Source organism: Peromyscus californicus, unplaced genomic scaffold (genome assembly GCF_007827085.1).
Source record: "Peromyscus californicus insignis strain IS unplaced genomic scaffold, ASM782708v3 Scaffold_17__1_contigs__length_78620276, whole genome shotgun sequence".
NCBI lineage: Eukaryota > Metazoa > Chordata > Mammalia > Rodentia > Cricetidae > Peromyscus > Peromyscus californicus.
Window position 1 is genome coordinate 72861951 of NW_026294469.1, and position 14885 is coordinate 72876835.

General features: G+C 38.7%; 1 protein-coding gene across 3 annotated transcripts in view; it reads right to left on the reverse strand.

Moving 5' to 3' along the window:
• Znf407 (zinc finger protein 407) overlaps positions 1 to 14885 on the reverse strand; it is a 426208-nt gene that overhangs the window by 169780 nt on the left and 241543 nt on the right. For all 3 annotated transcript variants that reach the window (XM_052742699.1, XM_052742697.1, XM_052742698.1), the window contains one exon: positions 2470 to 2636. In XM_052742699.1, the coding sequence (XP_052598659.1) occupies positions 2470 to 2636 (167 nt within the window). The remainder of the gene's footprint in view (positions 1 to 2469; positions 2637 to 14885) is intronic.

Here is a 14885-nt window from a genome sequence, read left to right on the forward strand (position 1 = left end):
TTCAAAACACAAAGTTAAAAAAATGCTTTTGCTATCCTTACTATCCTACTTTGAGGGTCACTGATTCCTTGATATCATTCTTTCCATATAGGAAAAATAGATTAGATGGGCTGTGAAGAATAAAGTTTAATTATAACCACTCATCTAATTATTTAATCAATTTAAAATATAAATCTTTTTAACTAGCTGTAATATCAATTAAATAACATGGAAGTAGCCCTTTTTAACTAAAAAACCAATTTGTTTCTAAATATTAGCATTTTTCGTTTGTTTGTTTTTTTCAAGACAGAGTTTTTCTGCGTACCTTTGAAGCCTGTCCTGGATCTCGCTCCGTAGACCAGGCTGGCTCCGAACTCACAGAGATCTGCCTGGCTCTGCCTCCCGAGTGCTGGGACTAAAGGCATGCACCACCACCGCCCAGCATATTAGCATTTTTTTTTTAAATGTGGAGGTAAAACTCTTTTCTACAATTTATGCCTCACCAGTTTTACATGTAGTGCAGAAAACAGCTGTTCTTATGCATGCACAGGGGCATAAGGACTATAGTGCAGAAATGTGTTTGTGCCCTGTGCACACATGCACATGCATGCTGTGAAGGGGAGTAAATATGTCTAAGGAAGAGCGAGCATCCCCCATTCTAGATAAGCATGCTGCCATCCTTCCATTTACAAAATCTTTGTGACCTATTTCTTTCTTGCAAAACAAATGTATTAACAAACACAGGAGGAAAATAGCAGAATTTAACATTCTCTACATGTGTTCATGCTGCACACATTAAGGTCTACTCTTTTCCTGTTTATGGTATACACACATGAAAAGACTAAATTATTCATTTTCCGGATGATTTGATTCTAGAAACATTAGTAACCTTGATTTTTCCATGTGTAGGAGTTTATCTAAGCTGGTAGTCTCAGATGTACTGTATGTCATATTTACCTTGGTAGCTTGATTTGTTTTCAAATTCAATTTTTACTTGCTTTTTTTTTTTTTTAAGAGATAGAGTGGAGGGGGGTAAGTGTTGAACAGTGGGCCAAGAGTATTTTTTGAGAAAAGAAATTAAAGAAAAACTCAATGAGATACTTTACTCAACCAAGAAGGGGTTCTTTTAACGTATCATATTTAAATGATAACAGAGATTTAATGGAAGACTTCTTTTAATAACAACTTGAATTAGTTTCAAGTGTGCCATTTTGCATTCAAACGTAGAAAGACACGGAACCGATCCTTTATTTTCTATTAGAAAACAGCCACTGTCCCCTATCTCTCATTATGGTGCAGACTACAAGACCTAACAACAAAAATCCATAGTATTGATCCAGCCAAGTCTCCACAATTATTCTTTAGAAGGAAACGCCGACGATAAATTACATCTGCACTGGCTTTTCATCTGCTGTTCGATATAAGTGATCTCTCAGGGCAGGCTGGAGACCTTAAATCGTCAACACCCTTGTCAAGGAAGCTAAGGAGGCCTGGGCTTCCCACAAACTGCTTCAGGAGAACTTTCAACCTATAATTTCTAACAATAATACAGGATTCACAACAATCAGAAGAACGTTTCTGAATGCTGATTAAAATTTATTATTTTTTCCTAGAGGGACTATATTCCGAGTAGTGCAAAGAGAAAGAAGGCCACAAAAATACTGAATAGCTGACAGTACCAGATAGTGATATGAGGTGAATACTCAAACAGAAGATCACCATGAAGCATTGGGCCCACTGTACTAAGATTATGAAAAGCCTATCATACACTAAGCACCTGACCATAGGATATGATGGGGTATGCGTTAATAACGGTCCCAGCTGAGCAGCCTCAGAACCATACTCCACAGACAGAACCTCCAGATGGCTAAGTTATATTACACATGATTATTTTTAATGTGTTCATGCAAACTTTATGTGAATGTGAGTTTTTTAAAAACAGTTTTCTGAAGACACCTAGTAATTCAATTCAGATTAGCCTCTGAGTTTTAAGAATGATTCTTTCCTAAAGAGAGATACTCTATAGCTTCTACTTAGAAAATGGTACATAAAACTAAGATTCAGTATGTTTAAAAGTTAGGGATTTAGATTATATCTACAACGAAATAGAAGACCAGTTCTCTTTAAGAAAACAATGTGCCAGTGTGATGAGGGTGGCATCTATGAAGCTAAGTGTGAACATAAACACTAGAAATGAGCTGTCAAATCTGAAGCTGTACTGCTTAAACACATGCACACACACACAAAACTCATACTAAATTGTCACATTAAAGACACTCTAACCAACACTGCAAAAGAAAGAATAAAAAACATTTTCATGTGCAATTCCCATTACCTTAATTTCAAATACAATTACCATGATCTCTGCAAGGAAGTCATGTTTAACACTGGTTGCTATCAAGAAAACCATTCAACTCATATGAGTACATGTTCCTCAAGCCCATCATGCCTCCTTGGCCCAGTCCCTCATTAAGAAGGGATGTGACACACCTGTGTGCGTCCTGTAGTGGTCTTTCATAGCTGAGGCCGTGAGGAATGAGTAGTGACATGTAGGCCAGGTGCACTTAAAAGGCTTTTCTCCCGTGTGGAGTTTCATGTGGTTGTTCAAGGCCCACTTCTCGGTGAAGCTTCTATCACATAAGTGGCATGTAAATTTCCTGCATGAAGGAGAGAAAAAACAACATAAATTTGACCTGCACACTCACATCTATGACTCCAGATGGAGTGTGTGGTAACCCTCTAGTGTGGCGCACACACAGCATCTGCAAAGAGAACTGCAGGCTGGGTCTGTCATGTCTGTATAACCAGGCATTGATTTTTCTGTCGAGGCCTGGCACTTCAGCCATTTATTCTCTGCTTTGCGGTTGGGCCCAACGGGTTTGAAAAATTCTGTTACAGTCCAGTCACCCCTGAGGCAAAAGTGAGAATAGATTTCACCTGTACAGGCCTACACCACTTATCCAGGGCATGGGCTGTCAGAGCAAAGGCTAAATGAAATGCTATCCATACTCAAGCACTCAGACAAGCTCTGCTGTCTGCCAGGAGGGCGGCTGGGCTGCTAGAACAGTGACTCCTGAGAGCAGCCCCACAGGCAGCCCTGAATTACCATGCTCCTGGGGGTGAAAGGGAGACCCCCCACACACAAAATGGTTACTGATTGAAAGGTCCCTCTGGGTTGTTGACATGAGTACATAAAAAAGTTTTCTTTGACAAAAATAAGTCTGCAGTCATACTACTCCAAACACGCTCCATCTCCTCTGATCTCAGAAGTGAAGCACGGTCAGGCCTGCACAGAACTTAGACAGCAGACAAAAATTAAACATTACAACCACATTTTTCTAAAATGAGACTGAGAAAGAGAAAATACAATTACCTCCTGTACAAAAACAAATCTAAAAACAGCAAGTCAATATCTCTTTAAGAAAATATTTCAAATTTGTACTCCAGTTTTAAATCTTCCAGTACCCTAGAGGTATAGACTGAGAGCCATGAGCATGTCCATACCTCCTCTGCCCATTCCACGAGCAGTTATGAATTCATCACTAAAATTTACTTCCTATTTCTGATGCAATTGAGTCTCAAGTATTTCTGTGAACAATAGTGCTCAACAAATTAATTCAGGATAATGAACAAATAAGACATTTTTCTTAAAAGTTAAAATTAAAATTATACAATTGTAGAAAGCTGATAAACATTATACCAGACAACAGAGATCCAAGCAGTCTGGAGAAAAACGTAAGATTCTAATGGTCCATTATCAATATGGGGCCATAGAAAAACGTATACTTTCACATAAAGTCATTAGCCATGATTTTCAGCAATTCCTAAGTTTTGTCAGGAGAGGAAAAGAATCCTAAGCTATAAACAGCCAGCCTTTTAATTTGGTGTTAAATGCAGATTACTTTAATAAATCACTGGAGTTCCATAAACTCTGGGAATCTAGTTATAAATCACCAGCTTTCTTTACTACATACATTTACAAAGTAATGTTGTAGATGTAAAGTAAGTAAAAAATACCAAATATTTGAGTAACGGCATAGCATATCTGAGGGGCTTCATCAATAGCCAACTGTTAGTTTCTCTCTCCTATCACACATGTGAGGAGACACTGTCTGGCCAGCAAACACGGCTGACTGTGAAATCACTGTATCATTTGATCATTGCTGACTCGTTCTAGAGAATGACATATATAACTAAATACCTTGAAATGCACTGCAAAAAATATCATGTCCGTATATCTCTTTGACGGGTCTTCACGCATTTAGCATTTCAAAACCATGACAGGGATCTTATTTCCAAGATAAATTCCCCTATCTACTTATTTCTCCATGTATTTATTGTGGAACTAACCTTCTCTTACAAGAAATAAATAAGGAGGTTAAGTAGATGCTATCTTTAACAAATAGTTTCTCCAGACTGTATTACAACTTTATGAATGACAAAATAAATCCCTCAGTTTTAAATCTACCATGATGTACATTTAACAAAATTACATCTACACAACCTCAATGTGCACTGTCTATTATTCATACATAATAAAAATGTTAGACTAAAGCTCAGTGCCTGTCCAGAAAGGACAAAAGCCAGATTTTTTAAAAAAAGGAACTAAAACTACCTCTGGACTTTCTAGAAACTCTGCATTCTACAATCCTCTTTATGAAAACAAGGAAGTTCAGCCACTGGGCAAATGAAAGAATGTAAGCATTGCCAGCCTAGGCTACACTTACAAAGACTGAGACCTATTTGGAAGCCTGCTGTCTCCTGGAATGTCATGAACTCTGTGTCAAATTTTCCAGGATGACTTGTTTTAGGTCAGCTTAATGTCAGTGAAGACGGTGGCCTCTGAAGGACCCTTGCTCTCTGTCGACCCCTCAGGAAGCACATGCAGGAGAGCAGAAACTGCTCAGCAGCACAGACCTGAAACTGAAGGACTGCAGGGTGCATTCAGGAAGCCTCTTACAAAGACCTGCCATCTTGCTACTCTATGAACACTGCTCTGGAGAGTACAGAGAAATCAGAAAAAGAGGAAGATTTGGGTGTAAAGAAAATCTGGCGATAAGGGAGAAAAACCATTCAGAAAAGTAAACTCCATGTAAAAAGCCATTAGAGAAAAGAAATGCGAGCAAGTGATAGGACTGATCGGAGGGGCATGTCACTCAGACACTGAAAGACAGATGACAGCTGGAAACAGAGATACCTGAGGGAGAAGGCCAGCAACAGGAAGTGCAGGAAAAGGTGTGAGAGAGCCCTGAAGGCACACACAGGTACAACACACACACAGCCCGCTGTCCTCCCAATCCCTCCACACACCAGAGCTTAGAGAGGGCGGAATGAAGCATGGATGCTTTGCTATGTGGGCTTACAGGAGAGATACAGGACTGAGGCAGTAGACTGGCAGTCAGTAGGAAGATGGATAAAGGTGAGTAACTGGTCCTTACACACAGGTTACAACAGGAAGGAAGCGGTACAGGAGCACAGGAGACAAAGACTATATCCGCTTCACCCTCTGAAGGTGGAAAGACAACGCAGGAGTGGCGTGGGGATTTAAGGGAAGTCAATTCAAACACAGACTAGAAATGTATTGCCTTTAGCAATCCCTGTGAAAACATACATCTGCACTCTGAAGTTCTTAGGTGAGAAATCTACGATGCTAAAACTATCTGCAATTAAGTTCTTGACGTAGTGGGTAACAGTGAACTGAAAGTCCATTAAGGGCTCATTGGTACAAACTTACAATGATGCTGAAATGGAACAGGGGTTCCTAAACACTTTTCTAGTGTTCTGGTGCAGCTAGAGGCCTGTTCACTACTCAGCACTGTGTGTGACGTTCCCTTAGCTCTCCTGCTGAAATAGGGGGAAGGCTCTGGTCCCATCTGCTACACCAAGAGAGCACAGCAAAGGAAAGGGGTTGGCGTGTACCCACAGACTTCTGTCAATGGTTTCTACTGTGTGATTTGTGTTAACTGAACCAAGAGGAAAGTCTACACTTCAACACTTCAACTGAACAGGGGATACTAACTAGTCTCATTATCAGCTATACAAGAAAAACTAAATTTCTCATTGGGATGCATCTTGTACAAAGTTAAAGAATAGTGTGAGCTAAAATGTGTTATGCAACTAACCTTTACATGTGTTTTGACCTTATACAATTTTTGAGCATTTACTTGGTTCTGAATGGCTAAACAGGAGAAATGTTATATCAAAAATGAAATTTGAACTCTGAATTACTTCTATAACTTTCCAAAATACAAGAGTCAGAATTCTAAAAGAAATTTTAGATTCATTTTCTTCAGATTAAAATTTTAAATGCTATTAAAAATTTAAATTCCAAGTTAGTAGATTTTGATTATTAGAAACTTAATAAAAATGTACATACATCCCATTTCTGAATGAAGATAAAAGTGTCTTGAAAATCCAACTTTATTACCTGACATTATAAAACAGATAAGAGGCCTAGTGGTGGTGGCACATTCCTTTAATCCCAGCACTCAGGAGTTCAAGGTCAGCCTGGTCTACTGAGTGAGTTCCAGGACAGCCAAGGCTACACAAAGAAACCCTGTCTTGAACTTCCCTTCCCACCCCCACTCCCACCCCCCAAAAAACAGATAAGAAGACCACTGTTATTTTTTTCTGATGTTTTGAATCTGTTCCATTCATGATAATCTTGCAATGCTTGAGCAGTACTTAATTTAATATTGAGCTTGTTCTAACCCTAATTTTATACTGGAGAATCTGGTCAGGCATATACCATTGAGACATACTTGTATACATAAAGTTATACTAAAAAAATTCCTCTATTCTAGTTTCAACAGCCTTAAGGGGAGCGTTAGGTTTAATCATAAAATGGACTATCATTATGGTATGAAAATGAATAAACTTGGCCATACTTATCAACATAGGTTTAAAAATCTCAATGGTACACCTACAAGAAGAACAAGTAAAAGATGCTGGAAGGATGGCTCAGTGATTAAGAGCATTTGCCGCTCTGCAGAGAACTTGGGTTCAGTTTCCATGACCAACATGGTGGTTCACAAAAATCCATAACTGCAGCTCCAGGGGATCTGATGACTTTGTCTGACCTACACAAGTACCAGGCTCACAAATGGTACTCACACATGGTACACACACACACACACACACACACACACACACACACACACACACACGCACATATGATGCTGGCAAAACACTCATACTCATAAAACAAATTATTTTTTAAAAATTAAAAAAATAAAAGTTGTACTATTTGCATAAAATTTGACAAATGAAGCTTCTATGCACAAATGTCTATGACACACTAATTTGACACTGCTTCTTGCTGGCATGGAGAAAGGAAGGAATAGGAAGGTGGTAGAACACAACTATATATCTAACTCTTGTTTATCAAAAGAAAAGAATCTGGAGTAAAAAGACGACAGTAGCATCTTCCAAAGCATGTCCTGTACTTCCAAATTTTTTACAATTTACATTGAGCATTTAATAAAACAATAAAACAATAATTCTTATTTCTCTACATGATACCTTGGTGTGATCCAGTCAAATTAACAAATACTACAAACACATTTACTAGAAACACAAGAGAAAGGAAGACTGGGTGAGACACATCTGAGTTTAAAGAAGAGTAAGCTAAATTCCAGTGTAATAAAAACTATTCAGTCGCTATCCTTCAAAACTGTGATACTAAAGTGTTTATAGAAAATCATCCTAGAACTAGAAATACTCAAATTCAACTAACAAGCAACACTCTTCTTTATAAATAAACACAATACAAAACTATAAAACAACAGAAGATTTGAGTCCTAGGAAAATAGCCTAATGAGCAAATAAATATTTCAACAATTTCTAAGTTATCAAAACACTACCAATGCACAGGCAGTTTCTTTGGAATAAAAGGCTCCTTTTTAATGAGCATAATTTAATAATGATATAATGACATACTGAGAGATGAAATGAACATGATGAAGTCTTTGCCCAGTAGGGTTACCATGTAAATTTCTGCAGAGCAGGGAGTGATCACTCCTTTCCTGAACAATGCAGCCCATAAAGACACAGGCAAGTACAGACGACCAACTACAGCAGTGAACCAACACCAGCATCTCACACCGAGAATGTGCCCCAGAGGACAGGAAAACAAAGTGAGGAAGCGTAGGGAATTCTGCTGAAGTAACAAAGTCACTATCTAAAGGCACTACCATTGTGAAACACTAATGCTTTTGCACAGACAACCACCAAGTTGGAAAAATAATGATAGGAGAGGAAGATGAGGAGGAGAGCAGGAAGATGAGCAGGAAAAGGAGAAGGAAGAAGAGAAAGAATAAAGCAGAAGACGAGGAACAGGAACAGGAGGGAGAAGGAAGAGGAGCATCAGCAGTGAGAAACAACCACATTTAAACACTATGCACTATTAATATGAAAATTTAAAAATATAATAAATACTTCAATTGTTTTCAATGGTACCTGGTTGTCTTTCAGCTTTGACTTTCAAAGTTCTAGGTAAGCCTTAAATACAATGTTCAACTTTGAATTACACAGAAAATACAATTATTACTAGTGTGCCTAACTGAATAATTAAAAAGACACACTGAGAGCTAATATACAGTGACTGTACTGAGAGCCTAGGTCACCGTTGGCATCTCCCTTCAGATATCTGAAGGTGCATAGGTCCTGCTGAATAAAACAAAAAGTGTTCAATACAATATAATTATCTAGATTACCAAATTCAGCTGGATTTTGAGCACACACACACACACACACACACACACACACACACACACACACACACACACAAAAAAAAAATGTGAGCATAATTTAGATCAAGGAGCCATAAAAACTTGTGACCAGGAAGGTCTCCATTACTAAATCCAGCTCTGAAGCCTCCAGCGTGGCTTCCAGTTAGAGCTGGAAAACCTCCCGTGAGGGCTTTTAGACAGTTCATCAGGGAGCCTACTACTTAAGGCAAGAGTTTTCAATGCAATTTTGCCATGAACAGGTGATAATTAGCCTAATTAACAGACTAGATCCTTGTTAACTAGTTGGAAAAGATATTTAATCTCACCCATGCAGGTGCCTCATTTGAAACTTCTGAGTGCATCAGTCATGTTTTAAAAAGTGAAAATGCTTTTTGTTTTTTCCTTTTCAATTTAATTCAAGGGATCAAAATCATGTTTGTTAAAATCACTTGTAGGAGGAGTTGTAAGCATAGTCACACTCCATGCTGCCTCTGACACTATCACCTGACAGAAGGCATCACTCTAGGGACCAGCCTCAAAGATTTCAGCCACTATTAGCACAGCGGTTTGAGTTCACCCTTCAAAAACCTGTACTCCTGTGGAAGTTTCTTTCAAAGAGACCACAAACTCTGGTCTAACCCAAATCACGGTATCATTTAGCTGAGATTTCTCCCACTATTACTCATGTTCTCTTTTCAATACTCAGCAGACACTGTAGCTCAGGTCATAAATTCAGCGAGGGTCCAGACACTAAATGTTTTGAACTGTGGGGTCATGAACACCTTTGAGACACTACTCACCATTGTTTCTACAGCACAAAGGTAGCAGAAGAAACAACATAAATACACAGAAGTGGCTGGTTTCCAATAAAGCAAACTGGACCTGGCCTGGCCTGCAAGCTGTGCTTGGCCTACCAGGCTTAGATGGAAGGCTACGTCCTCTCAACTATATTTCTAAAATGCTCACTCAGAGTCTCTACAAGGTCAAACAACACCAAATCAGTGGTCCTGGAACAGAAAGACCCAATACATGCCCTTCTTGGGGTCACAAGAGCACATGAGAACACATAGAAAGGGTAATATGTGAACCCCACCCTGGACTGCTCTAGCCTCTACAAAGCCACCTCTTCCAATTGTATCATAGGCACAAGAGCTGAGAAGTGCAAGCATTTTTAACTAATGGTCAGGTCCTAAACAAGAAGACATGCATTAGAGTGGCACTATTCTCTAGTTTGGACACACTGAAACTTTCTGGCTTCAGCTTGGCTATGAAAGTATTGGATTTATGTAAAGAAGTTTAAACCACAGTCACAAATATTGAATCAAAGATAAACACTTGAAGAATATATGATATTCTTCTAACGGTATACATAATTTGAGCTAAAATGATAAATTAATTCAGATCCGTATTTATACATTTATCCAAAGTGCCTAGTTGACCAATTTTTAATGCCTGGCCACTGGGGATACATTCATAAAAATCTTCAATTGGTATCTACCAACAACCAACAAAAGAGCACACATTAGGACTTACTATATGTCTAGAAGTAACCCATGCTATGTATTCATCTAGAAATAAAAGAAAGACATGTACAGTCACCAAAGGAGCCTATAATTTAGTGATTAATACCGAAGTCAGGGAAACATTTAGAAAACAAACCAATGTAATATGAGGGACTTTGTGAGAAAGTTTTAAGAGATGTTTAGAAAAGGTATCAAAGAATAAAAAAGGTAGGAAGGTTTTTGTGGATTGAGGTGGCTTAGAGCTAAGTCTGAAACAGAAGAACCCAGTGCTCTAACATAAATAGCAACGATGACAATCTGAGAGTGAGTGTTGAGAAGAAGCAGTGAGGTGACATGCCTGAGCTTGGAGAGTGTCCCTGCTGACCAAGGTAGAAATAAAACTCTATCGTGTACAAGTCAGACTTAAATGGTTGTGAGGACCACTGTGGGAGTTTGGCTTTGATATTAACACCACTAATTATCAATCATTTTCTTTTTTACTTCCTGTATTTTTCTGCATTTGCTTTTTTACAATTGTGATTATGATTTTCCAAGGAATTGAATGTGGCTTTATCCTTTACAGGTCTCATTCATCACACAGAATACATATGATGCAGTGTACACAGGTGAGTATCAGGGACAAAGCTTACCAAAGAATGACCTCTCTGAGAATTAGGCTGGACTAATTTATCCATTTGGTTATGTAATGAACAACTTCTACACGCTGCAGACTTATAACAAAGACCATAGTGCCATTAACTATATATTATCAATGTGTTGAGTGCTGAGAACTGGGTCATTTGAATTTCAATGAAAAATGTTCATAATGACATTTTGTTTGTTTGTTAAGATAGATTCTCATTGTGTTAGATAGCTTAGCTTTAAATCTAGAATTCTACTGCCTCAGCTTGGAGGCTATTTGGATTAAAGCATGAGCAACCAACTCCAGCTTGATGACACTATTTTAACATAGCAAGCAATTACATTAGATAAAACAGACTTTACCAGTACGCTCAAGAACAGACACAGATAGGAGAAAAGCATGAGTTTTCAAAACAGTAAACTACAAAATCAACTGGGAATGCAATTTTTTTAAAAATTTAATCTTTTAATTTGATTCAGTATATTAGTAAATGCTGTCAACAAAAGTGTCCCTGCTTAAACACCACATTCTAGTTGAACTCCTTCTGTAAAGCTTGCAGTACAGACCTAACTCTACGCTGCCAAAATGGTACATTAAGAAAACGTTTGTCTAATACTTCATCCATGTTAGGTCTACAAACAATGCCAACTGCCATTTGCTAATGATAACCCAATCACATCTTCTAAATAACACAATTCAGTTACTTGCAAGGTGACAGGTTCAGAGATCCCTGGGGTTCAGTGATAACTGTGGTCCTGGAAAGCAGTTCATGTAAGGCTCAGTGAAAACTCCTGAGATAGCTTCTTGGTGCCTCAGGAGGACCCTGTGGTTCTGTTTTTTGGTATGAGTTCAAGTCATAACTATATAACTGCAGGCATAGGACAGCTCTTCATTTAGCTCATAGTCTAGATCCTTTGTGTCCGATAAATAGCAAATCGAAGAACTGCCTACTCTACATTGTAAGAAAGCCACAATTTCATCAATAACCTTTGCCAGATTCAACTTACCAAAGATGAAGTATTGGGTACTTAGAAAGTAGTACTGGGTTTTTGAGGAAGCCACAGACAGCATAGATGATCATGAATGGTTTGAGTTATATTCCTAGCATACAAGATTGAAATTTTTTACTATAACAGCCTTCTAGAGTCATTAACTACTTACATCAGTATATCTAATTCTCTGATCTGTATACATGAGTTAAAAGAGACAACAGCCCTCACTTTTTATTAAATTATGACTTCCTGTAAGAATTAGTATAAGAAGCCGGGCGGTGGTGGCGCATGCCTTTAATCCCAGCACTCGGGAGGCAGAGCCAAGCGGATCTCTGTGAGTTCGAGGCCAGCCTGGGCTACCAAGTGAGTTCCAGGAGAGGCGCAAAGCTACACAGAGAAACCCTGTCTCGAAAAACCAAAAAAAAAAAAAAAAAAAAAAAAAGAAAAAGAATTAGTATAAGAATACTACAGTAGGCCGGGCGGTGGTGGCGCACGCCTTTAATCCCAGCACTCAGGAGGCAGAGCCAGGCGGATCTCTGTGAGTTCGAGGCCAGCCTGGACTACCAAGTGAGTTCCAGGAAAGGCGCAAAGCTACACAGAGAAACCCTGTCTCGAAAAAACCAAAAAAAAAAAAAAAAAAAAAAAAAGAATACTACAGTAGAAAATCTTTCAAGCATGAAAACATTTCTAACAACAAAGCATGCTTGCACAGGCACTCCTACCCCTCAAAAGTACTCCTGTAATAACTAGAACCTGCTCCGGCCTGTGCATCCTAGAGACTATCACAGATTGCAAAAGTGTAATTTATGTCAACCAATCTATTATTATTATTATTATTATTATTATTATTATTATTTGGTTTTTCTGAGTACCCTGGCTGTCCTAGAACTCACTCTGTAGACCAGACTGGCCTCAAACTCAAGAGATCTGCCTGCCTCTGGCTCCAAAGTGTTGGGATTAAAGGCACGTGCCACCACCATCCAGCTGAATACAAAATTTTTTGTAAATCTGAATACACTGGACAAATTTAGAAAAGACTGGCCTCTTTTACGGTGACCATGAGATTTGCTAGAGGTAGGAAAAGCAGCAGCTTTCTCTGTCTTGGGTGTGTCATTGTCCATGACATGGTCATTACCCTGGTCTGTTGGTCTGATGATCGACTGTCTTGGGTGTCATTGTCCATGACTTGGTCATTACCCTGGTCTGCTGGTCTGATGATCGACGGTCTTGGGTGTGTCATTGTCTATGACTTGGTCATTACCCTGGTCTGCTGGTCTGATGATCGACTGTCTTGGGTGTCATTGTCCATGACTTGGTCATTACCCTGGTCAACTGGTCTGATGATCGACTGTCTTGGGTATGTCATTGTCCATGACTTGGTCATTACCTTGGTCTGCTGGTCTGATGATCAACTGTCTTGGGTGTCATTGTCCATGACTTGGTCATTACCCTGGTCTGCTGGTCTGATGATCGAGTGTCTTGGGTGTCATTGTCCATGACATGGTCATTACCCTGGTCTGCTGGTCTGATGATCGACTGTCTTGGGTGTGTCATTGTCCATGACTTGGTCATTATTCTGGTCTGCTGGTCTGATGATCGACTGTCTTGGGTGTGTCATTGTCTATGACTTGGTCATTACCCTGGTCTGCTGGTCTGATGATCGACTGTCTTGGGTGTCATTGTCCATGACTTGGTCATTACCCTGGTCTGCTGGTCTGATGATCTAAGAAAACACTGAGTTCAAAGAAAGATTGGCCAGAGGGTTGAGATGGACTTCCCAGTAACCTCAAGGTTCAGCACAAAGTTGACCCTCTCGGAGACCTCAGAGCAACAAGCAGCAGTTTCAGTCCACTTAGAGTGACTAGCCTGGGACATGATGAAGACAGGATTTAACTTTGGTAGAAATTCAGTGGAACAACTATACCAACCACTGTGTGAAACTGCCTGCTTTAAATTGTAATATTCTGACATATACATACAACAAAAGATCATATGGTAGAGATTTGATTTGTTCTTTTCTAAATCATAAATTTAAAAGTAACATAAATATTAGATCAACATGAAAACCAAGTTTGGGGAATTGTAAGGTTATTATTGTCCAACTGATGAAAAATGGCTTTTAACTTTTAACATGTTCTATACCAATTTCAATACAGGCTCCACCGACAATGGTATGATATAATTTGGTGTAAACTCTGGGTGCAACCAAAGAATGCATATATATGTGGACATATACATATGAGGAATGTGTGAATGAGGAAAATCTCTTAAAAGGAGATTAAATCAACTGCATATTAATTTAATTTCCTTTCACTACAAAAGAGCATTTTTATTTTCAAAATTGGATGCCAAGAGTTGTGAATTTTTTTCACAAAATAGATTTGCAATATTTGCCTATTTCTCATATAATCTAAGTGACTGTGAAAGATAAATTTATATAGGCATCCATAAATATTGCATATAGATAATTTATACTAATTTTTCAAATCTTCAACACCTCAAACAAAAGACCATGTGGAATAACACTATCGTTTATTGTATGCCTTCCAGCATTCAAAATATTAAATTAAATTTTGATCCAATATAATTAAGTGCATAAGCAAAGCCAACTGGAAGGATACAAGTGACAAAATATATTTATACTAAGCATAAGTAGAATGGTGGGAAAACTAAAACAAGAATTTAACTGAAGGCTTCAAAATGAAATTCACAATAGAAAAGAGTTTTTCAAGTATAGACAGGGAAAGAATACAGCAGAAAATCAAACAGCTTTAGAGTTTGGGCTTTATGGTTTTTTGGATTGAAATGATTTGAAAGTCTGAGAAAGTCTTTGACATAGGAATAACAATTCTTTAGGGTAGGAAGAGCCATGAGAGTGGCAGGAAGGTTAGACCTCTACGGACAGGGATCATGTACCTAGCTCCAGGCCTTAGCAGAGGCTGGGCACTCCAGCAAGGTGCAACGGGAATTCAAGTCATCAGAGAAGGTGGGGGACTCTTCTATGTCTTATAATTCTGCCAGAAAGCTGACGGTTAGGCTC